We start from the raw sequence: 25,404 nt of genomic DNA, 5'->3' as shown, positions 1-25,404 counted from the left end.
TTGTCCGCAGACATGGCATTATCAATCCATCCTTTTGGTTTATTTTGTCGCAGAGCGTTGTAGTTTACATCAATCGAGTTTTTATATTTGTGATATTATATATGTTTTTTTTGTTTTTATATAAAAAAAAGCGATATTTTATTTTAGTTTTTATATTTTAGTGTCCATTTTTTTTTTTGAACCAAAGGCCTACAAGGAAGAGACTTATCGAAAACAAAAAATTACCGTTAAATAAATTTTTGGTTCTTCAACTATTTTAGATTTAGATTTTTAGTCTTTTATTTTATTTTTAGTTATAGGACGTTGAGAGGTTTGGCCATTTTAACCCTATTATGAGGTTGAATGTTTGCCCTTTTTTCCTATTTTCGACCCTCTCAAAAGCTAATTTTAAACAATAACAAATAAATGAGAGACTAAAAATAAATAATTATTTTTAAAAAGGACTAGAATTAATCATGTGAAATTCAACATGGACTAAATTTTTTTTTTTAAGGATTAATTAAAAATCAAAATCTAAAATAATTCATGAGGACAAAAGACTCACTACATTCATTTTTATTTTTTTTTATCTTAGGTAAGAGATCATATGTATCTCCAAACTATTGGATCATAGATTAATTTGTTTGTGATATGTGATTATCATTGATCCAAGAAAATTTTACACAATAAAAATCAAACACAAATTCTCATACTAAATAAATTATTCTCACTCATAAAACCTTACCTTTGATTTATTTGTCAAAAATAAAAAATAAAAAGTCAATTTAGTTCATAGCAACAAATGTCCAAAATTTATATATTTTTTTTCAAAAAACAGAGTTGTTAATCTTCTTTTCCCTTCTAAATGTTTATCAATACCATATCTCTTATTTAAGTAGGAATATTTTAATGATACATTTTATTAAAATTGCTTTAAAGTGATAAAGTATGTTATTCGCTTAATGTAATAAAATCTATTATTTTTAATAAAATTATTGCTTATTTTTTATACAATATTTATTATATTTTAAAATAAGTATACATAAAGAGACTTTCTATTATTTCAGCTCAGATTCATAAAATATATAAATCAACCCTCGTCTCAACCATTGATTGAAGTCAATAACTATCTATAACTCGATTTTTATCTCCTAAAGTAAATCCCTTATTTTACAATAGTTGAATCCTTTTGAGTTTTTTTAATGCAAATATTAATGTATTCTACCTCAAGGACGTAGACAGCATACATATCACACTGAAAAAAATGGTCATCAGTGCAGCATTAAGTGGAACAACCTAGCTAGTGTTAGAACTTAGAAGAGTTGAACAACATAGTGATGCATTTGGAACATCAAATGAATAATGAATTTCAGGATTCAACAGAAATTACCCAAAGTCATTCTTCTGAAGACATTCCCTTTGGATAGTACACACTGCACACCATAAGGAGTTGTTCATATGCTACGCTAAGCTCAACTGTACACAAAATGACTGTCACAAATGATAAATCTTACTTATCTTGGGCTCAAGTGGAACAATTAGTGTGATCAAGATGTTTATAAACTCAATCAATCAAAAGCTTTTGAATAATATTAAAACAATATTAACATATAGATTTCAATACATATTTTATTATTATTAACTATTTTAACATGCTTTTGATTGAATGTGCCTATAAACTCAATGTTCACGCAAGAATTACCAAGAGAAGAGGAGTAGAGGCTATACATAGAAAACCTGACCAACATTTAATAGACTCTCATGAGGAACATTGAAGATCACACTATTTTCCCTGCATATCTTCCTGAGAAATGCATATATATAATCAACAGCTATTTTCTTGTGGAATCTTGAATCCCTCCTTGCCCTGACAACTGTGTTTCCTAGAATGTGAACCACCCCAGCATCCCTGCAGTTGTTTAAGAACTCAACTTCATCGACCTCGGTGTGGCTGCTAACATGACCAGAGGATTGAATAGTAGCATTAATGTGCAATGGAGATGAGACTGATACAATTGAATCCACTGATGAAACTGTTGGATCCATATTCAATGCAGCTGTGTTTGTGTTATTGTTCAATAGGCCTTGTGTTGACCTCTCAGTCTGCTCATCATATAAGCTGTAGTCATCTGAATCTGAGCACCCTTCCATCATGGACTCTAGCTTGACAAACACAAAGAGGTTGTGGAAAAGCTTTTTCTCAAAATCCTCATCTTTCTTGTGCAGATCTTTGTATCCATATCGCGCCACGCAACGAAACATGTGGAAGTTCTTGGGTCCAATTCTCTTTACAAGGAATCTTTCGTCTTCTGGGACAGTGTAGACAGGGAGATACTTCACACATACAAAAACAACAACAGAATGGATGGCTGGTAGGTTTGTGATGAAATGTGAAAAGATGTGGGGTACTCCACTTGCAAGCTCTGTGTATACTAACCCTATTCCCGGGACACGAACAAGTCCTAAACTCGGTCCAAGCCCGAGAATCCATGCCATTGAGACCTTACTATGCATCTCAAACTCGTAGCGTTTCACTGAGCCATAATGCCAGACATACATGATCAGAAGAAATGCTCCAGCAATTGCTAGGGGAGCCCATCCACCTTGATCAACTTTGAAGAGAACAGCAGAGAAGTATGTGCATTCCACAATCAACGATAAGCCGGTGAACACCACCACCAGAATCCAATGGCAGCGCCACACAAGTATCATGATCAAAATCATAAGCAATGTTGTAACCAGCATGACTAGCACAACTGCAGTACCTGTTATTACAATGGCACTTGTATAATTGTGTGCACACCTTAAAGGAAAATTTGTAATAACATTGCAAATAAGAGGAACAGTAGTAAACAGCAAGCACAATTATAGTTTCCTAATCAGCATATGTAGTACTTCTTATACACTTTGATGTAAAAAAAACAAAAAAAAAGTAAGCAATTATAATTGCCTTTTGATTGGGTTAAATGTGTTTAGTCTCTCTAGATTTGATCATAATTGGCTTTAGTGCCGACATTTTAAAAATAGTGGCTTCAGTCCTCATGTTTCTAAAATATATATGATGGATTTCGTCCCTAATCCTATGTTTCATTTTTTACCTAAGAAGAGACCAAATTCACCACATTTAAGAAAATACAAGGACCAAAATCACCATTATAAAAATGTAGGAACTAACCAATTTTGACCAAAATTTAAGGAACCTAAAACACATTTTACCATATTTTGCTCTTTCTAATGATTTCATATTCATACACCTCTCCTAGAAGTTGTAATTTCTATATCCTTTCTAGTAAATTTCTTTTTCATATAAAAGAAACATGAAAAAGTAAGCCTCACAACATTTAACAAGGGAAGAATAACTTACCATATGCATTTCCAATCTGACTTTGATTTTTAAACCCAGCAGTAACAGCAATGCATAGAATCATAAGGATCCAATTGATATCTGGAATATATATCTGGCCAAGGAACTTCTTTGATGTATGTACAACTTTTATTCTCGGGAAACAGCCATGAGCATTGGCTTGCTTAATAATTGAAAAGGTTGCGGATATTGTGGCCTGGCTTGCAACTATAGCTGCTAATGTTGCAACAACAAATACTGGCCAGTATATTTTGTCTGCAGAGTTAAGGATAATCAAGATAAGAAAAATATTGTTAGTTTCCACATTCTCCCTCACACTTAACATTTAAGAAAAATAAAAATGACAACAAATAGAAAATTATCACAAATTGTGGGAACCAAATATGCTAAAAGTTTAAACAATTAGATGAAGGTATGTGAATGGTTTATTTATACTTTTATAAGATTTCTAAGACATTCCCTGATGCAAGAGTATAATGCACAAATTCATTTAACTTGTGCTTAAGTTTAAATTTTGTAACGATACCATCACGAGTGTCAGCAACACACTCTCTCGTATATTCTTTCTAATCCACTATTTACTTTTATTGGTTTTACTAAAAAGTACAGAATCATAGACTTGTCAATTAAGAAGTGAAACTTGAAAATTTTATATTTTTTAATAAATTTCAGCTTATAATAAAGAGTGTCTTCGAAAATGTATATTAGGCAGGGTGTTACTAACGTTTCTCGTTATACAGTTAATTAGATCTAAGCACAAAATTATCCCTTAAGCTTAAACTTTTAAAAAAAAAATAGCCAATGGAAATTTAGAAGAGGCAACTAGCACCCCCCTCCCCCTAAGTCACAAATCTTGTCCGTGTCTTTGGTAAAAACTGCATTTAAAAATCGAACTATTTCAAAACTGGTCAAGAAAGGATCAAATCGATCCAAAATTGATTAAAAAAAAAACAAAAAAATTGGTACAAAACCAATGTAGAATACCAATTCAAATCATTTTTTTAAAAAAATATTTTTTAAAATTTAATCTAAAACATTAAGACGAACAAAAGCACATACTCATTACTCAATAAGATTACACATATATATAAATTATTTTATTATATAAAACCTATAATTTAGTCATTTATATTAAATTACAAGTATTTATATCTTGTTTTCTTATAATTTTATATTATATTAATTTTTCATTTTCCATTTTATTCTAAATGTAAGCTTATTATTATTGTTAATGAACATTGTTATATTTTATTAAAATTTAAATTAACCTAAGTATTATGAAATAGTATTTGATTTGGACTTTATATATATATATATATATTGGCCAATGTAGTTTTAACAATACTAGTTTGAAGTTTGAAACCACTTATAAGATAAAACAAACTTGATCCACACACTCGACATTCTTGGTAAATACCACATAAATTTTTTATTCTCCTTGGCACACATCCAATCAGCTGAGGTTCAGTGCTAATTTGGCAAATTAGACAAATCAATGTGTTTCAATTTAAAATGTGTGGTTAAGATTAAGACACACGTCTCAATCAATTTAAAATTAATAATTTCAACAACAACAAAAAATCAGCCAAACTCTATAACAAATGGGCCCTAAGTTTATGTACTCTTCAACTTTTTTCCTAAATGGTCCCCCTCACTAGGTCTCCAAATCATTGAGTCCGCCAGCCAGGTATCATGCCCCATCTGGTAATGACATCTAACCTTCTCCCCAAAACACTTGAGTATCATACCACAAGTAATACAAATGAGGTCCTTTACTATTGTCCAAAGTCCTCAATCTATAAACCCTTAACAACAAAGAAAAAATAATCTAAAACCATAATTTCACCACAAACTTGAAGGAGTTTCATATTTTTACAACATCTCTAACATTAGTCAACATAAAATAGCTAAAAGAGAAATAAAAGTGAAAACTTCCACCAAGAAGTTTATCACAAGAATGTAGAAAGAAAAATACTAGCAATATACTCTCTAATACACTATTTACTGCTAAAATTTATTAGAAATCTTAAATTTTAATGGATTCAACTTCTCATTTAATGATTTTTTCCAAATTTTATAGCTTTCAATAAATTACAAGTTACAACCAATAGTGGAATGTGTGTTAAAAAGAGTGTTGATAGCACTCTAGTATCAATATATGGTTGTTGATCATATTCTAAACAGCACAGGTGTATTACAAGTGGAAATTCCAATATAGAGTGTGACAAATATAACAAACCTGGAATAGAACGATAAAACGCATCTTTTGAATGGTCCAAGTTATGCATAAGGTAAGCAGCCTGTCCAGAGTAGGCTAAAAGAAGGCAAGGAAACACTAGCAGAGTAAATGCAATCTGTACAGAAGAGACTGGAAAGTGTGCAAGGTCAGCAAAAAGAGCCTCTGTCCCTGAAATAAATCATCACAATTCACAAATCAGTACCAAAGTTCAAAACATGTATTCACTTCACTTAAATTAACATTTCTGAAAAGGTGGAATTCAACAGTTATAAAAGTGGAAGATACCTGTTATGCTGAGCAAAATGCCACCAAGGGAAAGCCAACCATCTTTGCCTTCTCGTTGTAGATAGCGGTATATATACAGTGGTGAAAAAGCTTTTAGAACACTGCTTCCATATTTACAGATGTTGAATATGCCTATACCTCCAATTAGTAGAAACCAAAGTAGGACAATTGGAGCAAAGAGCCAACCAACTCTATCTGTACCATAATGTTGCACGCTGAATAACCCTACTAATATTACAACAGCAACCAGCACAACTACTCCTGTAACAGGAAAAAAAAAAAGAGGGGAAAAAAAACTTTTCAAGACTAAGAACATAAAATAGATGAAGTTGAAAATATAATACTTGACACACATAATGGTACAAATAGAAGAAAAATGTAATGTTACATTACAGGTGTAGGACCATACCGTTACTCAAATCAGCATGATTCACCTTGATGCCACCAACAGCAGACAAAACTACAACAGAAGATCTTGTAATGAATATATTGAATTCACTGGAAATGTATTTAAGATGATACTAAAGCAAAAAAAGAAAAATGTTAATTGAAGCTGATTCATTTATCTGGAGCCTTATGCAATACAACATACATGAAGCTAATAAGGAGATGAACTACATGAAATTAATTTCTAAATCATCCATTCTTAAAGGGGAAGAAAGAAAACAAGCTTTACAAATAATGTACTAAGATCTTGTATTTAGGCCATTCCCAAGCTTCATTTAAATACATCTCTTGCTAAGTCATTTTGGACCAAGTAATCTATATATATAAGGCCATTCAAAATACTACCAGTTTCAGATTATATTCTAATTGCTGCCCCTTTTTCTCACCTCATAAAATGATTTTACAATTTCCAAGCACAGTTTGGTAAATTTGCACATTTTGACATATAAAATACAGAAGCATTTAAATCGGTTGACAGATATAGTATTTGGGTAAACAGCAAGTTCAGTAGTTTGCATTTACAGAAACTTAACAAATAAGTAGAAATGAGAAGATCAGCTTCAGACAGAAGCCATACCAGATATAGCTGGGGTAAGAATACCATCTCCAATCACCATGCAGGTACCAACAAGGGCGAGCATAAGAATGATATTTTTCATGTAAGGTGTTTCCTCTAACCATCTCTTGGTTTTCGCAGCAAATGACTTCTCACGGATGGTAGACCGACTATATGTTGTTAGCTCTTCATCAGTATGATGCTGATTGGGAATGGTTCTGATGTTTGCATGTCGACAGAGCAAGGAATAAAGAGCCAATGTTCCACCTGCTCCATAGATCTAAGTTTAGTAAAACAAAAGTGTCAACGGATACATCTGTCTATTATGCCATATGTGAGCTATTAAAGGAATTCACTTAGATTTTTAATTGAAAAGTGAGCTTTCTCATAAAACCTTAGATATGATCCACTCTAGACTAAACTAGTACCTGATAGTGATATACCAACAAGATATTGTAATTGTGAATAACATTATGTAACTAACCCAGGAAAGGCATAAAGGAAGGGAAGATTTTTGGCTATTAAGATATCCATCCCTTTTCAGATTTGGATCTGTCAGGCATTATCATACAAGATGAAAATCTTTTCTGTACAGATGCATTTTTTAGGAATGTTATTGGTAGAAAATGTCATTCAGATAGAGAAGGGAGCTGATTATCACACCTTTAAGTTATACTACATCATCACTTAGGATTTCCTTAGTCCAACCATAAATATATTAATTACCAAAGTCAAGCAAATACCTTGACCATTGTCATTTGCTCTTAATACAATAAGAACATATTTGAGCAGTGGCACCAGAGTAAGAGAGTATATAATCAAAGAAAGAGCTCCAATCACATCCTCCTGATTGTCAATTTGTTGAGGAAATGTATTATAGAAAACGTATAAGGGGGAAGTTCCCAAATCTCCATAAACTACTCCAAGACTCTGATATGCAAGCCGCAGAAGCAACAATGTAGAAAGTTTCTGAAAAAATCAAACCAACAACAACAAGGAATTATATATCTAATTCAATAGCTAGCATAGTATCTTTCGAAACTGTATAAGAGAATAAGAGAATGAAAAAATCCTGGTTGAAAGTTTAACTAATAATCACTTAACTGACATGTAAAAGTGTGGATTTCTTAGTCTACTCAGCATTTAGATATATACTTGAATTTCTTGTAAGTATTAAATTTAAAATGAGATTGACGGTTGCAAATCCATGCTCCAGAATGTAATTTAGAGTGAAAGGTCGGTCTTGTGCAAATAAAGTACAACTTTTGTTAAAAATATAAAACCATTCAAGTGCACCTAAAAGCTTGAATTTAAAGGAGAGTTGGTTCTTAACTTGGCTTGAGAGCCTGTGTCACCAAGTGGTCAGAAGTCTAATCCTTGCTGCCCCACTGCGGCTCCACCACCAAATTGCATAAGCTTCAATACCATGTCAAGGACCAACTCACTCCCTAAAAGCTTCAGCTTAGATGGAAGCCCAGGAATGGTTTTATATATACATATTTTCTCACTCAATAGCTCTAAAGCCTAAAGCAAATATATGGGAATTGGCTATGATACAGGTATGTTGTAATTTTAAGATTGTTGTTTCCTTAAGATCTTTAGGTATTTAGTACAGGTACTACCATATCAAGGACCAGCTATCCTAAAATCTTATGGTACCAAAGCCTATATAACAAAGCGGTTAGGAGTTTGATTTTTGTCAACCTACTTCTTTATGATTAAGCTGAATTCCAGCTCAAGGTAGAGGAGGCTTGTGAATTGTCCATACTCCCAAGCTCAAATGGTTCTCATTAAAGGACTTTTGTTAAAGATATAAAACCATTCACAATTTCACTTGCTTCTATCTAAGCTCAAACGTTTTGGAGACCTGGTCCTGGACTGATGTTAAAAGGTTCAGATATCAAGTGCTGGAAAATTGTTGACGAGAAAAAAGGGTTGTAGATTCCACACTCATAATTCTAAGCATTTATTGAGCACTGAATGCCCTGTTATTCAATATACAAATATGATGATATCTACATTAATCACAATTTCTTTTTAATTGAATATGATATTGATAAATTGCAGTCTCCTAAATAAACAAAACTGAATTCATCAAGAGAAAGCATGTTAAGGGGATTTGCATCATACTTTTTCTCTGTACGTATTTTTGAGCCTTTCAGCTTCTTCATCCATTGGCTGGTCAATCTTCTGTTCCAAAACCCACATACCGCCTCTGTTATCACCGTCTTCATCAAACCCAGTTGAAGCCATTTAGTGCTCAGTTCAATACTTCTGCAGTTTCTCTACCCTTGAAAAAAGAAAACACAGGTAACAAAATGTGCAATTGTGTAGTTACCAAAACACACACAAAAGTTGAATGTTAACTACTAAACTCTTAAGTAATTCATGCCTACTCGAACCAAGGATCCAAACTAACATAAAATCTGGAAAAGCAAGCAAAATTGAATATTTCAATGATTGATTCCATCACCAACCATTCCCATCTTTGAAGGAAAAAAAAAATGGCAAACCCAATTTATAGAATCAACATATAATCTACAAGGCTACTCTGCCCTAGCCTTAACAAACTGAAGCAAAGCTTATTTAAACCGACTACAGACATAAGAAGAATATAACTAACATCACCAAAAGCCTTCAAGGACAAAACTTAGATGCAGTTCCATAAGTGCTTTTAATGTTGTTCTCAAATCAAAATTGGACTAGGTAATCCATATAGTTAAGGTTTGCATTATCAAGGTGAAACTCGAATTCTCATTGGAGAAACACAGCCAAGAGTACCTAATTATGATACCTCACCTAAGTTTTGTTCTCTATTGCTTTTCAGCCAAACTCAAAACAATGATTCAAAATCAAATAAGATTAGGAAAATGTTCAACTCATAAATCATAATAATCTCAAATTCAAAAATTGAAAACCAGAATTGCAAATTCAAGAATTGCACAAGCTGAAAAGTGAAAACCAATCCTCACCTCACCTCAACTGTCACAAAATCTGATACTTGTCACCCAAAGAAGGATATTCAGAAAGAATCAGTATTATTATCGGATTGGTGTCAGTCACAAAACCAAAAACCAAACTCAGGTTCATCAGGTATCTAAACATGAACAACACAAGATAGTTCCACTTCCTGGGGAAGAGAATACCAAAAGGGTAACGTTAAGGCTGAACACTGTCAGTGTCTTATATAACAGATAAAAAAATCACTGACCAAGAGAGAGAGAAATAACATGCTACACACACAGAGGGTGGGACCCAATGCATGCAGCCACTTGTTTTTGTTTCTTTGGATTGTTTATATTATTTGAATGCATTATTACAATTTTTGGTACTCTTATTCGCTAAAATGAAAAGGACTTGGATCGATGGATGCGATAAGTTCGGTTCCAACCTGGTTTTTTTTTCATCATTGTTTATCATATCTTTTAATTTCGTGACGTCTAATGACCAAGAACATAAGTTAGTGCTGTCTGATGAAAATTGCGGCATGTCAAAGATGTATATGATATTCCAAGTGTTATTATCGTTACACCGTTAATTAAATAAAGGTTTAACTGTAAAAACAGTCTCCTTGTTTATTTTACTCGTTAAATTGGTCCTCTTCTAATTTAATTTACTACTTAAATCTTCCATTTTGTAATGTTTGAATTTACGGCTTAAGATTGAACGTTAACGATTAATAAGTAATATTAACAATCATATATTATAATAGGATTATGACACATGACCTTTTTGTCAACATTCAATTTCTGGTTGAACACTCAAATAATTATATTAAACAAAAAAAAATGAAAATCAAAGATTCAGTTAGTGAATTAAAGTATACGGGGATTAATTTAGTGAGTTGAAATAAATATGGAAGACTATTTTTACTATTAAGCCTTAAGTAAAAAAAATCAAATTAATATAAAATAATTACGGCATATGCTTTCATTGTTTTGTATAAGATGCTCGATCCGATTCAAGTCCAATCATGCAGATGATACAGGGTAAACGTACCATTAAAGCACGTTCGAGAACAACTTAACATGTTAAATAATATTTTTTGATACACAACTTGAAATTAGAATTTCTTTTTCACAAAATATTTTTTGCTTGATTAAAAAACAAAAATAGAATAATTGACCAACATGGTTTATTATTAGTTTTGGACCGATTCTCTGTTACTAACTTTTTGGGTTAAATGAAGTGAATATTTGATCTATTGACTTTATCTCTTTTTTTAGAGGAATTTGATCTCTTGAATTTATCGATCGATAGTCTAATTAGCTTTTTTATCAATGACTGATATAATATCTTTAAAAAGGAGTTACGTAACAATTATTTTATTAAACTTAATAATAATAATAATAATAATAATAATAATAATAATAATAATAATAATAATAATAATAATAATAATAATAATAATAACAACAACATTAATTTAGATGTGTCGCAAAAATAATTATATATATTATATAATACAGAGCAATTGTTCTCATAATCTTAATCTCATCGTATTAACTACTTAACCATTACTTTTCGGCAGGGATTTTTTTTTTATTTAGTAGTGGCTCAATCATTTACTTAGTTAAAACACAAGAAATGTTTGCAAAAGAAAAGTTGCATACTCTTTATTATTGAGAGAATTTACATTAATGTTGTTAAATAATAAATAGAAATCAACGATCATTTCTGAGTAAAATTAGACTCTTTTTTTTTTTAAGTTGGAAAGATAGACCCTCGTTAAGAGTAGTCAAGTCTTTTATCATTCATGGCTCATCAACAAAAATCAATTAATATTTTACATCTATAATAATAATAATAATAATAATAATAATAATAATAAATAGGAAAGAGATAACTCGTATTAGTGGATCTCACGTACGTAAATATCACTCAATAACAAAAAAAAATATTCAAATGAATGTATTAGTTATAAGCTAGTAAGCACTTCTTTTATAAACCAAATTAATAAGTTCAACTTCCAAAACTAAAAATTAATTATTTAAAAGAGTCTATAATACAAAATTATTTTATTTTAATTTTAAATTTACCTTTCAGCATAGAGACTTTTACTTAATATTGCATTAATAATAATAATAATAATAATAATAATACAAGGTCAAGGAGAGATTTGAATAAGAAAAATTAAATCATTAGTGAGTCAATTTCAAAGTTTTAAATAAATCGAGTTCAAACTATTGTAAAAAAAACGAGTTCAACTTAAAGTTCTACTATTTGCTTTGAGTTATTTTATTAATAAAATTATTAATTATTATAAAATATAACCGTTTAAAATATGGTATTTGATTTATATATACAAGTAAAATTGGCTATATATAAAATACTATATTTATTAAATACAAATATAATGAACTAAAACAATATGATTACATTTTATTTTCACTAAATATAACATATGTAATATATATTATGTTGTCATGTTGTTGATTTTATGTAAACTACATATTAATAATATTGTTTAAAACCAAATAAATATATCATAAACTGTATATTATTAGGAAAAATATTTCTTAACATATTAAACTATTTTTATATTTAAATAAATTAGTGCAACCCACTGGTATTTTTCTTAGTTACGGTAAAGTAAACATACTATCTTCCTTTCAAAAATTCTTATTTAGCAATTTTATTGATATAATTAACATAGCAACAAGGAAGGACTGGTTTAGTCTCTCCACTTTCCATCCTTGTTCTCTTTAGGAATCCAAAAATTAGACTTATCCCCACTTTCGTTTGGGAATTGGGTTTTCTCACCCAGCCCCCAATCATATCTTATTTTTATTTTTATGTGCATGATCATTATATTAATTTCATTTGATTGAGTGAAGTAAGATAAAGTGTCACATCTAACAAGTTACAGATTCAAATCTCACTCATCTCTTTGGAATGAGATAAATGTAAATCTATAAGTGTTCTTTTGAGCTCAAAGATTTTCTCTACCTTAAATTAGGACATCATTCCTTCTCCCTAATTTTTTCTTTATCAAAAAAAGAAAAAAAAAACTTAGATATATATCAGTGTTAAAAATATAATTCAGCCTTCTGTGTTCACTCCCCCTAAGCAATTATTGCACCCCTAACTGAACCCAGTAGGTGTTATCTACAGCCTTGCCTTCCCTCCTTCTAGGTGTTATCTGCTTCTTAATGAGTGAGTCCCTTGACTAACTATACATCTTTTTAGAATTTTCTTACGTCTCCCAAAAAAATTTCTCTATCACCAAACATTGCTCTGCCTCTATTCTAATCATGAAACTTCAATGTTAGATCAGTCCAAAAAGCCGTACATCACTTAACATTATTGCCCTTGTGCCCTTGTCCGTTAATGAAACATCAATTATATCAATCCAAGTGTAATGGGGGGGGCAAAAAATAACCGCAGCTACACAACACTTTTTGACTTTAATTTGATGATAATCATTCAATTAGTTACTGATTACACCTAATCACACAAGATTATGGAAGGGGCAGAAAAAATCATCGCTACACCACACTTTTGACTTTGACGATAATCGTTCAATTATTTACTTGAATAAACCTAATTACTTGAAATATCATCAATCATCATGGTACCCAAGCTTATTTTTACCACCATTTTGTGGCATGGATATCCAACAAGATTGTTAAGTTGCCATTCTTTACTGTGGAGCCTAAAATGAGGGAACTTGTGTAAACATTACATTTATAGTCAAACTAAACATTACATCTCACCAGTTACAATGATACAATGAGTTAATATCATTACTATTCACTAAGGTTACATTATGTACTAATTGTGAAGAAACTTACATTTTCCGTTGCCAACACAAGAAAAAAGAAATAAAGAAGCAAGCTAGGATCTTGTCATTACTAAAATTGGAGCCAGGGGTATATTACAAATATTTCACAATTTCAGAAAATTCAGTAAGTGGAAAGCTACACTACATTGCAGTGGCATATAGGCAATTCAAACAGCAACTGGTGAGGGAGTTGAAGGAGGGACCCGATTTTCAGCAGGAATTTCAACAAACTCGGACAGGAGAGCTCGGAATTCATCTCCAGACATTGTCTCAGTCTCCAATAGAACTTCCACAATCTTGTCAATCGCCTCGCGGTTGCTCCTTATTTGGCTCAACGCAATTTCATATGCTTCATCTGAGAGTCTCTTGACAGCAGCATCAATGTCTTCAGCAAGCTTTTCTGACATTGAGTTTCTTGCCATCATTCTCATGATAACATCACTTTGAGCTGATGAGTCCACGAGTGACCAAGGACCAATATCAGACATTCCAAATGTGGTTACCATCTGCTAGAGTATCATTTACATTAATTAGAAGCAGAGGTGTGGCAAAGTTGTAATCAGAAGGGCAACGTAGGAAAATAAGAAAGATTTTTTTGACAACGAGTATTAAAAATTCATCCTTCAAAATTGAAAAAAAAAAAAAACATTCTTTCAGTTAAAGACAAAAAATTATAGGTTGAACTTTGAAGCATTAAAGAAATCTTTTGGCATGACCTCTTTTCAGCTCTCGCCAATTAATTAGAACTAAAATATAAAATTCTGAATGCACTGATAAAATTTATCCCAATTCAGATTACATTACCAATTCTGTAGAGTCTACATCACTGCTAGCATTCATCCCCGCCAAAAGCAGAATAGAAAGAAAGAGAACAAGAGAAATGTGATACATCACAACAGAAAATAAAGTCATGAACACCAACCTGCTTGGCCAAACTGGTTATTTGCTGCAAATCACCGACTGCTCCAGTTGTAACCTCAGACTCACCAAAAATAACTTCCTCTGCTGCTCTGCCACCTAGTCCACCAACAATTCTTGCAAAGAGTTGTTGTTTAGAGATCAGAGTTGGGTCATCAGCAGGAATGAACCAAGTAAGACCACGAGCTTGCCCGCGAGGAACTAAGGTTACTTTTTGTACAGGATCATGACCAGGAGTCAAAGTTCTGCAAGTACAGATAGATATTTAAGAACAACTTTTTGGAATTGTTTGCAAAAACAGCTTCTGAATGAGAACCATTGTTTTTTCTGGATTATTACTTATATATACAAGTGTAACGTGAATTTATATAGGCAATAACACCTTGCTTCCATTGCAATCATAAACATTAACTCGAAAGACAAAACTACACCCTGATTTTTGGCTTACCCACAAATAGCATGCCCAACTTCATGATATGCCACTAAGCTTTTGCTCTTTCCATCTGTCATCACAGTTCCTTCCATTCCAGCCACAATCCTATCAATAGAATCATCGATCTCTTTGGAAGAAATTGCCGTCTTTCCACGCCGACCAGCTAATATAGCAGCTTCATTCAGCAGGTTTGCCAGATCTGCTCCACTAAAACCAGGTGTTCTCATAGCAATTACCTCAAGTGAAACATCAGCTTCAAACTTTTTATTGCTACCATGAACCTTTAAAATTTCAGTCCTTCCCCGTATATCTGGAACATCAACCGTTACCTGCAAAAGCACTATGTTCAACGATTTGCTTGTTAATAAACACATTAAGCATTTGCTAATATAATCTTACCTGTCTATCAAATCGTCCTGGCCTTAACAATGCAGAATCAAGAATGTCAACTCTGTTAGTAGCTGCAATGACAATGATACCGGTATTACCCTCAAATCCATCCATTTCTGTCAAAAGTTGATTGAGGGTCTGTTCTCTTTCATCATTCCCTCCACCAATTCCAGTACCTCTTTGCCTTCCAACAGCATCAATTTCATCAACAAAAACAATGCATGGAGCATTCTCTTTGGCCTTCCTGAATAAATCACGGACTCGAGAAGCACCAACACCAACAAACATCTCTACAAACTCAGAACCTGAGATTGAGAAAAATGGGACACCTGCTTCACCTGCAATAGCCTTTGCTAAAAGTGTCTTCCCAGTTCCAGGAGGGCCAACAAGAAGAACACCTTTTGGTATGCGAGCCCCAACAGCAGTGAATCTCTCAGGCTTCTTCAGAAATTCCACCACCTCCATAAAATCCTGCTTGGCTTCATCCACTCCAGCAACATCATCAAATGTCACTCCAGTATTGGGCTCCATTTGAAACTTGGCTTTAGATTGACCAAAAGCAAGAGGAAAGCCCCCACCGGGACCTCCCATCCCTCCTGACGATCGTCTCGAGAGAAGGAACAATCCTCCAATCAAAATCAGAGGGAAAGCCAGGTTCCCAATCAGGTTAGCTAATGGAGAACCTGTCTCTTCTTGGCCATTATGAGCTGCAAAATCAATGTTCTTTTCCCTGAATTTCTGAAGAAGCTCTTGGCTAAGTCCAGGAAGTTGAACACGCACTCGCTGCACCCTATTACCCAACTCAGGAGAAACAGCCTCCACAACAGCCGTGGTTCCATTCTCAAACAGATCCACTTTTTTAACTCTACCCTTATCCAAATACTCAAGAAATCTAGAATAAGACATTCTGGAGGAGGAAGGTCCTTGTTCATCAGCATAAGCTTTCCCACCTCCTAATAATACAGGTAAGCCAACTCCCACATTCAACAATTTCAGAAATCCTCTTCTACCTTCATGCTTCCTTTGATCCAAGGAAGCCTTTATGCATATTGTCTTTGACTCCTTACTCAGTACTGAAAGCCTATGATATGAGAAGAGATATCTTCCATTGACGTCCTTGCCAATTTTATTACTCTGTATGGATAAACCACTCCCAACAACACATGCCAATGGTGCTGCCATCCGTATCAATAAGAGTACCTAAAATATCAATTATTAGACACTGATTGTTTCAATGATTAGCAGGAAAAGGCATATTGGATAAATACCATATGTGATTGTCAAGTAATGTCTTCTTACAAAACATCAGCACACACACACAAAAACAAAAAAAAACTCGTACATAAATTTTGCCCTTGGGAAATTCTGGATATTAAAAGTAACAAGTTATTGAAGAACACAAATTCAGTAGAACGATCAGATGGGCAGATCATGCAGGAAGCCAATTTCAGATCTCAGAGTACAGCATTTGATATGAATATACTCATAAGAGTAAGATATACAACATGTTTAAAAGTACCTCCTAAACTATAAATTCTTTGCTTTTCTCCTTTCCTAGTGAATCAAAACATATGTACTTAACTACTTATTAAACTTAATATAATGGTATGCAGTAACTTAAAACTTATTAGTCTGTGTCAATTATTCTTCCATCAAACCATTCAACAGGAGAAGTGCGTGATAATTTAACAAGCAAATAACATAAAATAAAATATATCAACAAGAACCAAGTATGATAGTAGTACATACGTACAGGAACAAAAATGCAATCGGGACAAGCTTTTTCTGACAAATTCTGAAACTGTAAGCAGTCTCAGTCCAATTGGTGGAAAGATTTAACTTCAAATATGAACACTTTGGCTCAAAGGGTCCACCATTGACAATTCCAACAATCAAATTATTAACAAAAAATAAATAAAAAAAATAAGAAGTAAATAAAATTGATAATTAAGGTTGAAAACAAGAAGAACCCAACACTACGAAAGATGGCATAGACCCATAAAAAGTGGAGGGGGCAGAAGAAGAACCCACATACCTCAAAACAAAGAATCTGAGAAAGAGTATGAAGGAAGTGAAAGAGAAGTGAGATAGTTGAAGAAGCAATTCGGTGCAAGAGGCGTGTTTCGGTTTGGGACAGCACGTGTAACGAAAGAGAAATGGGATGTGAACGGGAAATGTGTGTTTTATTTTTTAATAAATCATCAATTTATTCTTTGTAGTTTAAATTTACGGATATTTTTTTTTTCACTACGAAAATTACCTATTTAATTTACAAATGTCAAATGTGAGGATAACTTGGTCCAACCACTAAAATTCATCCATCTCTTTTAACGAATGTAATTTACGTGACTCACACTCATTCACGTTGCAAATATATGTGTACAAAATGATTTTCTACATCATTTTAAACTAAATTGTCACTCTTCTTTTAATGTATTGGTTTTCCATATCATTTTAGACTAAAATTTTTTCACCAAAATGTATATATTTACTGATAAATTGATCTCTAACAAATATTACTAACTCACAAATTGATCGTGTTGCGTTCTCATTATATTGGCACTGTGTTTTTGTCGTGCTGCTCTGGTCGTTACTTCTGACCGTGTTCTTGCAAGCGGCCACCAGACAAAAGCGTAATCTGCGTTAGGAAGAATGTATGCCGTGTTCGCATTCTAGATCTTGGGTGGTGGGGATGGCGTCGCATTCTAGTTGCGTGGCAAACCTCCACATTCTAGCAAGTGGCCATCGGAGGAAGTGCAACCGGCATTAGGAATGGTTTGCGTCACAACAACAAGGAGAGAGGAGTGAGGTATGGTCCGGTGGGTGGGGTTGGCTTTTAGAAAAGGAAATATTCAAGAAAAGGTTTTTTGTGATGTTTTACACTTTTGTTTAATGACAATTTAGTTGCACCTATGTTATACACTTGTTTTGTCACATAGATCAGCTTGAGCCACGTGGGCTACAGTTGTTAACGAAAATGAAAAGATTTTAATAATTGGACCAAATTGTCATAACATTTAACATTTATGGACTAAATAGGTGATTTTCATAATACAAGACAAATTTGTTAGCAAGTGTAAACTTGAGGAACTTAGATGTTTACCCTTTTTCATGGAAAATGTGTTTATCGCTTGCTCCTAATCTAATAAGATTTTTATTTTGGGAAATTTTGGATTTTCTTTTCCCTTATCAAAATTTATTTAATACGTGGGAGTACTATTTTTTGCATTGCTAAACAAATACTTAATTAAATTGCCAATTTTTTTAATGAATTTTATATATATGAAAAAGATTTTAAAGGAAACTATATAACTTAACTTATATATATATATGATAGTGGTTTCATGTATTTTTTTAATACTTTTGACAATGTTAGAAAGAAAATAGATTTACTTAATTTTAATTTAAAATTATATAAAATTAAACTAAGATAATTGATCTGAGTGGAACCGGATATAGATTTCTGAAAAAAGTTTTTGGATTTAAGGCTTGTGATTAAAAGAAAATATGGATAAGAGGAAAACCTAATTAAGGTGATCAAGCTAAAATTTTCATTTAAAATTATTAATTGACAAATTGATAAATATTCTTCGACAACATCAAGATAGAAAAAATAATACATAAAATAGGATTTCTCCTCAACAGGTAATATTATGTATAAATTCTTGCTTTTTCATCAAATGAAAATATTAATTTATTATTTTTTTAATTAATTGGTCTTCTTAAATTTGAAATTATAATTCTTTATTTAAAATATATTATGATTTTTATTTGTAAATCAACAACACCTGTTAGCTGATGGTTAAGTCTAATTGAAATGAAAGAAGTTCTTTCTCCACCTACCACACTTTTTGATGACATGTAAAAGTATAAGGAAGGAAGTTCTATCCACATCTACTACACTTTTGAAAACATTTTCTCCTTCACATGTCATATCACTTTCTTTTTTTTGGGAATAAACTCAGTTCATATAATTGATCACCTGATTTTCAATACAAAGGAGAATGTAATAAAAAAATCTGGTTTCTAGCATAGAATTGTGCCACCCTAACTAAAGAATGAGCAACACAATTTACATGCCTCCTAGTGAAAACATATCTCCATGTTTGTAAAGTAAGTAGAAAGTCTATCCTTGCACAAACTAATAATAGCACCTACTTCTGATTATGTTGTACAATGAGAATTATAACTATCAACCACAGCTTTACAATCGGATTAAAAAATAACCTGATGGAAACCTAAGTCACAAACCCACCTCATGGCCTGGCAAAGAGCTTCAACAGGCTGCAAAATACCATGAATAAGGTTAGAAACTCTCCAATCTTCTGTTACAGGAACTGGCCTAGCTACATAAGAATTGATGGAATCTCGCAGCCATGGATCCTTCCAAATGCTAAACCTTTTACTGTCACCAACTCTCCACTTGAGAAGCTTGGATACTCGGTCAGACAAAACTTGAATTATGACCTAGATATGTCATATCACTTAGAAGATCTAACTTGTTCAATTAATTAAAACTTGGGGACCAAAACTACCCAATTATAATATTGGGGGACTAAAATTATTATTAAGTCTTATTATTATTAAAGGGAAAAAACCTACCTTAATCAATTATAAGAACAACCAAAAAGTAATTAAGAAGATTGAAATTAGGTTATTAAGAATTTAATTTGCAATATAATCGATTATGTTGCTCTTTAAAGCTATTTTTGCATAATTCCAAGCTCATTGTAGGATCTTTTTTTGGACGATCCCACTTTTTTTTTTAAAAAAAAATCATGCACTTTCACCCTTCCAAAAAACTTGCATTCTCTTCTCACACTTTCACTCTCTTCCTTTCTCTCCCCCTCTTTTTCCACCTTACCATACTCAACTTGGAAGAACAATCATTAATATGAATGTTGCAGAGAAAAAAAATAATTCTAAACATTAATATAGTGGTTGACCAATTTGTATAAATATTCTCTTAAATCTAAAAGAAAATTTATACTAAACCTAATTTTACAAAAAGTCTAAAAAAATTGTTTTTTTTACAATGACAAACTTAACTCATTTCGTTAATAATAAAAAAAATTGTTAAACAAATTACTTTTGAGAACTTATTTTTCTCCTTCTCTATTTTTTAACTAAAAAAATTGACATATAAATTTAAAGCACATTTTTTAATGAAAATATTAAAAATCAAATAACTATTAGTCAAATGTTTTTTTAGAAAAATATTTAAATAATATATAGTATAATTTTAAAAATCTTATATAATTTTAAGAAAACTGATTACATAAATATAAATAATTTTGTTTAAATATAAATGTTATCTAATATGCACCAAGATAAAATTAAAACTTATTCTACACTTAATCTTATCATATACTACTCGTATCATATTCTTATATATGATTTTATTTTATCTTATTTTAATCATCAAACCAATTGAAACCTTTCAAATTTTAATACACTTTGGTTAAACTTTTTTTTTCTTTTCTGAACGACACTCTGATTAAACTCTTGTTAACTTGTTTGCAAGAAATAATTATTTTTATTATTTTGTAAAACTAGCACATCTTTAATTTAATTTATCTTTTTTAAAAAAACATATTTTTAATTTTTATATGTAAAAGAAAAAAAAATTCTGCTAATTTTAAGTTGAACCGAAAGGCATCACATTATTATTAATCCCTCAACAATTTAACTCAATGACACAAAATTATCTAAAAAGATAGGGTTATTATCATGATATTTTTTAACCAACCTTTAACCTTACCCGACCCAACTAAGGTTATGTATATCAATATATCAATAATAATATACAGTGCCACCTTTTCTAGGGCTCGCAGCACTGTAACCTCACACCTCTCCAAAATCCGTTCCCCCTTTCTTTCAAACCCTTTTTTTTTTCTTCCAACAAATCAGCGATGGCGACGACGTCGGTGGTGCCGGCGAATCGGCGGCGTGCGGCGGCGAACCCCGCCGAGGATATGGACTTCGAGACGACGGAGGGCGTGAAGGCCATCGCGAGCTTCGAGGAGATGGGGATCAAGGACGATCTGCTCCGCGGAATCTACCAGTACGGCTTCGAGAAGCCCTCAGCCATTCAGCAGCGGGCCGTGACTCCGATCATTCAGGGCCGTGACGTCATCGCCCAGGCCCAATCCGGAACGGGCAAAACCTCCATGATTGCTCTCACCGTTTGCCAGGTCGTCGATACCTCCGTCAGAGAGTGAGTGTCCCCTTCGGTTTCTTCTGTTTTATTTGCGTTCTGTTTTGTTGGATGATATTTCTAGGTTAGGGTTTTGCGACGAGTTGGTGTGGATTTGAGAAGCCCGGGGCGCTAGGTTTTAAGTTGCCGTCGCGGTTTCGATGTGTTTCTTTTTTGTGTTACTGGAAATTGTGGACATAGATGAAATTTTAGTGAGGAGGTGTTGGGAGAGGGTCCAAGGTTTTAAATGTGGTTGCGTTTTCGTTGTGTTGCTTGGAATTGATGATGAATGAGGCATATGAAGCTGCAATTGCAGTTGCATTTCAGTCACAGACACCCACAAGCCTCGATGTTGTGATTGAAATCGAGATTGGGGCCTTTATTTGCGTTCTGTTTGTTACTAAGCGATTGTTGAAGAGGTTGAATTTCTATGTTAGGGGTTTACAACTGTAGGAAGTGGATTTAAGAAACACAGGGCGAGGTGTTGAGAGAGAGAGAGAGAGAGAGTTGCTTTTTAGTTTTAAGTGGATATTGTATAAACTAAGATTTTGTTTTTTAAGAGGAAAGGAAGGAAATTGATAGATTGTCATGATACCGGTTGATTATTCATTTTTTGGATCATTGAATAACTGTAATTTTGAAAACGAAAGCTTTATTGTTTGTCAGTTCTCTCTGAAATCCTCGATTCAAACATATTCTGAGACTGTATTGTTAAAGGTGTTGTGTGTGCTTCACATCTAACTGAGTGTGATATATTTTAGATTTTGTTGTGTAGGTATTTACATGGGGTGTTTGTTTTTTAATTTTTGACAGGGTTCAGGCTTTAATATTGTCACCAACGAGGGAACTGGCCTCGCAAACTGAGAAGGTTATATTGGCTATTGGGGATTTCATCAATATACAAGCTCATGCATGCGTTGGAGGTAAAAGTGTGGGAGAAGACATAAGGAAACTTGAGTATGGAGTTCATGTGGTGTCTGGAACTCCTGGCCGAGTTTGTGACATGATCAAAAGGAGAACATTACGCACAAGGGCTATCAAGATGCTAGTTCTTGTGAGTTTGTTTTTCCACTTGTCAAAGTTGATTGCATTTTTCTTTTTTCTTTTTTCCTGTCTTCTATCAAGGAATGTCTTATATTTTTCTTTTTGATAACAGGATGAATCTGATGAAATGTTGAGCAGAGGGTTTAAAGATCAAATTTATGATGTGTATAGATATCTCCCACCTGACCTTCAGGTTCTCTTTCCCTTGTCCTCGTCTCTATTAATGTATTTGAATTCTGGAAACAAATTTCTGCAATTTGAAATCTTATAAGGTGCACATTGATAGTAAATTTTGGGCATTAGTTTAATATTTATAGTGAGTTCACATGATAAATTTGTTGATATAAGTTCTCGTGTGATAAAAGCTTACAAGTTATAAGTGCATATGTTTTACTCAAACACGCCATAAGTGTCTTGACAACAGCTTAAGAAATGACAATGAAAATAGAAAAAAAAAATGATTTCAGTAGAACTTTGCTAACAAATAGGGAAAGTGTGTTGTGCACCAATGCCTGTCAGAAAACTGAGTTTAATGGCTTGACATCATCTGAAGGTGTGACACTGATGGGGAAAGAAATGCAATGAATCAAGCCAGAACTCAATGACTTTTAGTTGGTTCAAATTTTCAATTCATTAAAAGTCAGGGCCTAAAATCAGTGACATGAGAGTTTAAGTTAATGATCAAATCATGGAGATGCTGCTTTTCATCTCAATAAGTGGCTAGCACTAACCATTTGATTGTTACACCATTCTTAAATGAAGTAGCTAGGTGAGGAGCTGTTGCAACATTTTGTCTCAGTTACTCGAAAGTTTACTTTTTGAGGTTTATTTTATAACTTAATTGGATGCATCTTCAGGCTCTCTAGTCCAGGTTGCTGAACTGATGTGTATTCATATTGCTCTTACTGCAATTTTGTAGATCAATCTTGTTTTGTATTCTTTTGAAGCGTGAATAATATTATGAAGCATATTGTAGTCTCTGAAGTCTAAATCATTTTTATACTGTGTAGGTTTGTTTGATTTCTGCTACCCTTCCTCATGAAATACTGGAGATGACAAACAAGTTCATGACAGATCCTGTAAGGATCCTTGTAAAACGTGATGAATTGACATTGGAGGTAAGCAGTCATTTTCTTATTCTTATTGATGTTTGATTTTTAAATGGATATTGATGCAATTTTCATATTCTTATTAATGTTTGATTTTTAAATTGATATTGATGGAATTGCCCCACCCCACATTGACAGGGCATCAAGCAATTTTTTGTTGCGGTCGAAAGGGAGGAATGGAAGTTTGATACCCTGTGTGATCTTTATGATACCCTCACTATCACTCAAGCTGTTATATTCTGTAATACTAAGCGAAAGGTAAACGAAAACTATCATATATTCCTGGGATAGATTATATGCTGTGTCTATATTTGCTCGTTAGATCATTTCTGTCATGTTAATATTTATATCCTCTTGGTAAAGGTGGACTGGTTAACTGAAAAAATGCGTAACAACAATTTCACTGTCTCATCAATGCACGGTGACATGCCTCAGAAAGAAAGAGATGCTATTATGGGAGAATTTCGTGCTGGAACAACCCGTGTGCTAATAACAACTGACGTTTGGGCCCGTGGTCTTGATGTACAGCAGGCAAGTTGTGACACCAATCTTTCTGTGTCTTTTACTTTCATATGTGTAGAATAAGATGAATTCACATCATTTTTGTTTGTGATAATATGTCACGAGTCATAACTCTATTCTTGGTTGCTTATAATGGCAATTTTTTTTGTTCTTAAGAAGTGCAATTGAATGGAATTTTTTGATAATAACCAAGTTGACTAATATCAATTAAAATTTATTGAGAAATTCTTTTTTTAATTGCTGTTGAATTGTACATGGAGGAATTAATTGCTGGTATTGATCATGCATTTGCTTTTGTTATCAGGTTTCTCTAGTTATCAATTATGACCTTCCCAATAATCGTGAGCTTTACATTCATCGAATTGGTCGCTCTGGACGTTTTGGACGAAAGGTATTGGGAGTTTCTAAACTAATTGAATTAATGTTTATATGTTGATTTCTTTCTGCTGGCTGTTGACTATTATATGTTAGTTATAATTTGGCTGAATCATGGTTTGCAGGGTGTTGCAATAAATTTTGTGAAGAGTGATGACATCAAGATCTTGAGAGACATTGAACAATACTACAGTACTCAGATTGATGAAATGCCAATGAATGTTGCTGATCTTATATAAATTGTCACTTGGTGTGCTTGATGAAGTGGGTTTGTCATATCTTGTGGTAGGGAGTAGTGTTTGAATGTGGTTTCTTGCTATGGAATACATTTGTGATGCTCTTGTAAACTTTGACACTTGGTCAAATTAGAATTTTTACCATAGAGTGATTGACTGTACCAGAGGTAGTGTTTTTCTTTGCTGATGAGGTTGAAAATTGAGATTAATGTGTAAATTTTGTTGAGTTGTTTTATCTAATGTATTACACTTGATATTGAATTTGTAATTTTATGCTTCAAATGACAGGTGATATCTTGACTTGGATTTTGATTATTTTATGAGCATATACAGTTTTGCTGCAGTTGTCTTATTGAAGCTGGTAAAAACTGGGGTTTAAGGAAACCTCACACATATTAACTTTGTATGCTTTAAGTGCTGGGATTTTGCGTGGAGAATGCAATTTTTAAAATGGAATGGATCAGAAAAGGTTTTTATGAGGTGAGCGGCTTGGGAGTTTTGATAGCCTCAACGCTGTGTTTGGTTTG

General features: G+C 32.8%; 3 protein-coding genes across 10 annotated transcripts; 1 reads left to right on the top strand and 2 right to left on the bottom strand.

The window, feature by feature from the left end:
* Positions 1-1,314: 1,314 nt before the first annotated feature.
* On the bottom strand, positions 1,315-10,059 carry LOC100801093 (potassium transporter 10). Of its 5 annotated transcripts, none has more exons than XM_006586899.4 (9): positions 9,843-10,059; positions 9,001-9,155; positions 7,614-7,839; positions 6,892-7,137; positions 6,277-6,327; positions 5,868-6,128; positions 5,583-5,750; positions 3,344-3,598; positions 1,315-2,744 (listed from the first exon to the last, which is right to left on the bottom strand). In XM_006586899.4, the coding sequence occupies exons 2-9, from the start codon at positions 9,121-9,123 to the stop codon at positions 1,702-1,704; spliced, it is 2,373 nt and encodes a 790-aa protein (XP_006586962.1). In that variant the 5' UTR covers positions 9,124-9,155; positions 9,843-10,059; the 3' UTR covers positions 1,315-1,701. The 5 variants fall into 5 exon arrangements, with proteins under 5 accessions (XP_006586962.1, XP_006586961.1, XP_003533708.1 ...); XM_006586898.4 differs by having other exon boundaries at positions 9,001-9,160; positions 9,848-10,057; XM_003533660.5 differs by having other exon boundaries at positions 9,001-9,160; positions 9,843-10,050.
* Positions 10,060-13,531: 3,472 nt separating this feature from the next.
* On the bottom strand, positions 13,532-17,584 carry LOC100800550 (ATP-dependent zinc metalloprotease FTSH 2, chloroplastic). Of its 4 annotated transcripts, XM_041005382.1 has the most exons (6): positions 17,431-17,567; positions 17,149-17,249; positions 15,405-16,595; positions 15,021-15,334; positions 14,577-14,817; positions 13,532-14,160 (listed from the first exon to the last, which is right to left on the bottom strand). In XM_041005382.1, the coding sequence occupies exons 3-6, from the start codon at positions 16,575-16,577 to the stop codon at positions 13,822-13,824; spliced, it is 2,067 nt and encodes a 688-aa protein (XP_040861316.1). In that variant the 5' UTR covers positions 16,578-16,595; positions 17,149-17,249; positions 17,431-17,567; the 3' UTR covers positions 13,532-13,821. The 4 variants fall into 4 exon arrangements, with proteins under 4 accessions (XP_040861316.1, XP_003533707.1, XP_006586960.1 ...); XM_003533659.5 differs by lacking the exon at positions 17,149-17,249 and having other exon boundaries at positions 17,431-17,584; XM_006586897.4 differs by having other exon boundaries at positions 17,149-17,559.
* Positions 17,585-21,182: 3,598 nt separating this feature from the next.
* Positions 21,183-25,169, top strand: LOC100800020 (eukaryotic initiation factor 4A-3). The gene is made up of 8 exons (XM_003533658.5): positions 21,183-21,612; positions 22,405-22,645; positions 22,748-22,828; positions 23,646-23,753; positions 23,883-24,002; positions 24,108-24,275; positions 24,571-24,657; positions 24,767-25,169. The coding sequence occupies exons 1-8, from the start codon at positions 21,308-21,310 to the stop codon at positions 24,878-24,880; spliced, it is 1,224 nt and encodes a 407-aa protein (XP_003533706.1). The 5' UTR covers positions 21,183-21,307; the 3' UTR covers positions 24,881-25,169.
* The last annotated feature ends 235 nt before the right edge of the window (positions 25,170-25,404 follow it).

Source organism: Glycine max, chromosome 9 (genome assembly GCF_000004515.6).
Source record: "Glycine max cultivar Williams 82 chromosome 9, Glycine_max_v4.0, whole genome shotgun sequence".
NCBI classification, from domain to species: Eukaryota; Viridiplantae; Streptophyta; class Magnoliopsida; order Fabales; family Fabaceae; genus Glycine; species Glycine max.
Note: the sequence above shows the minus strand (reverse complement) of the source record. Positions and strands in the feature narration are given on the sequence as shown.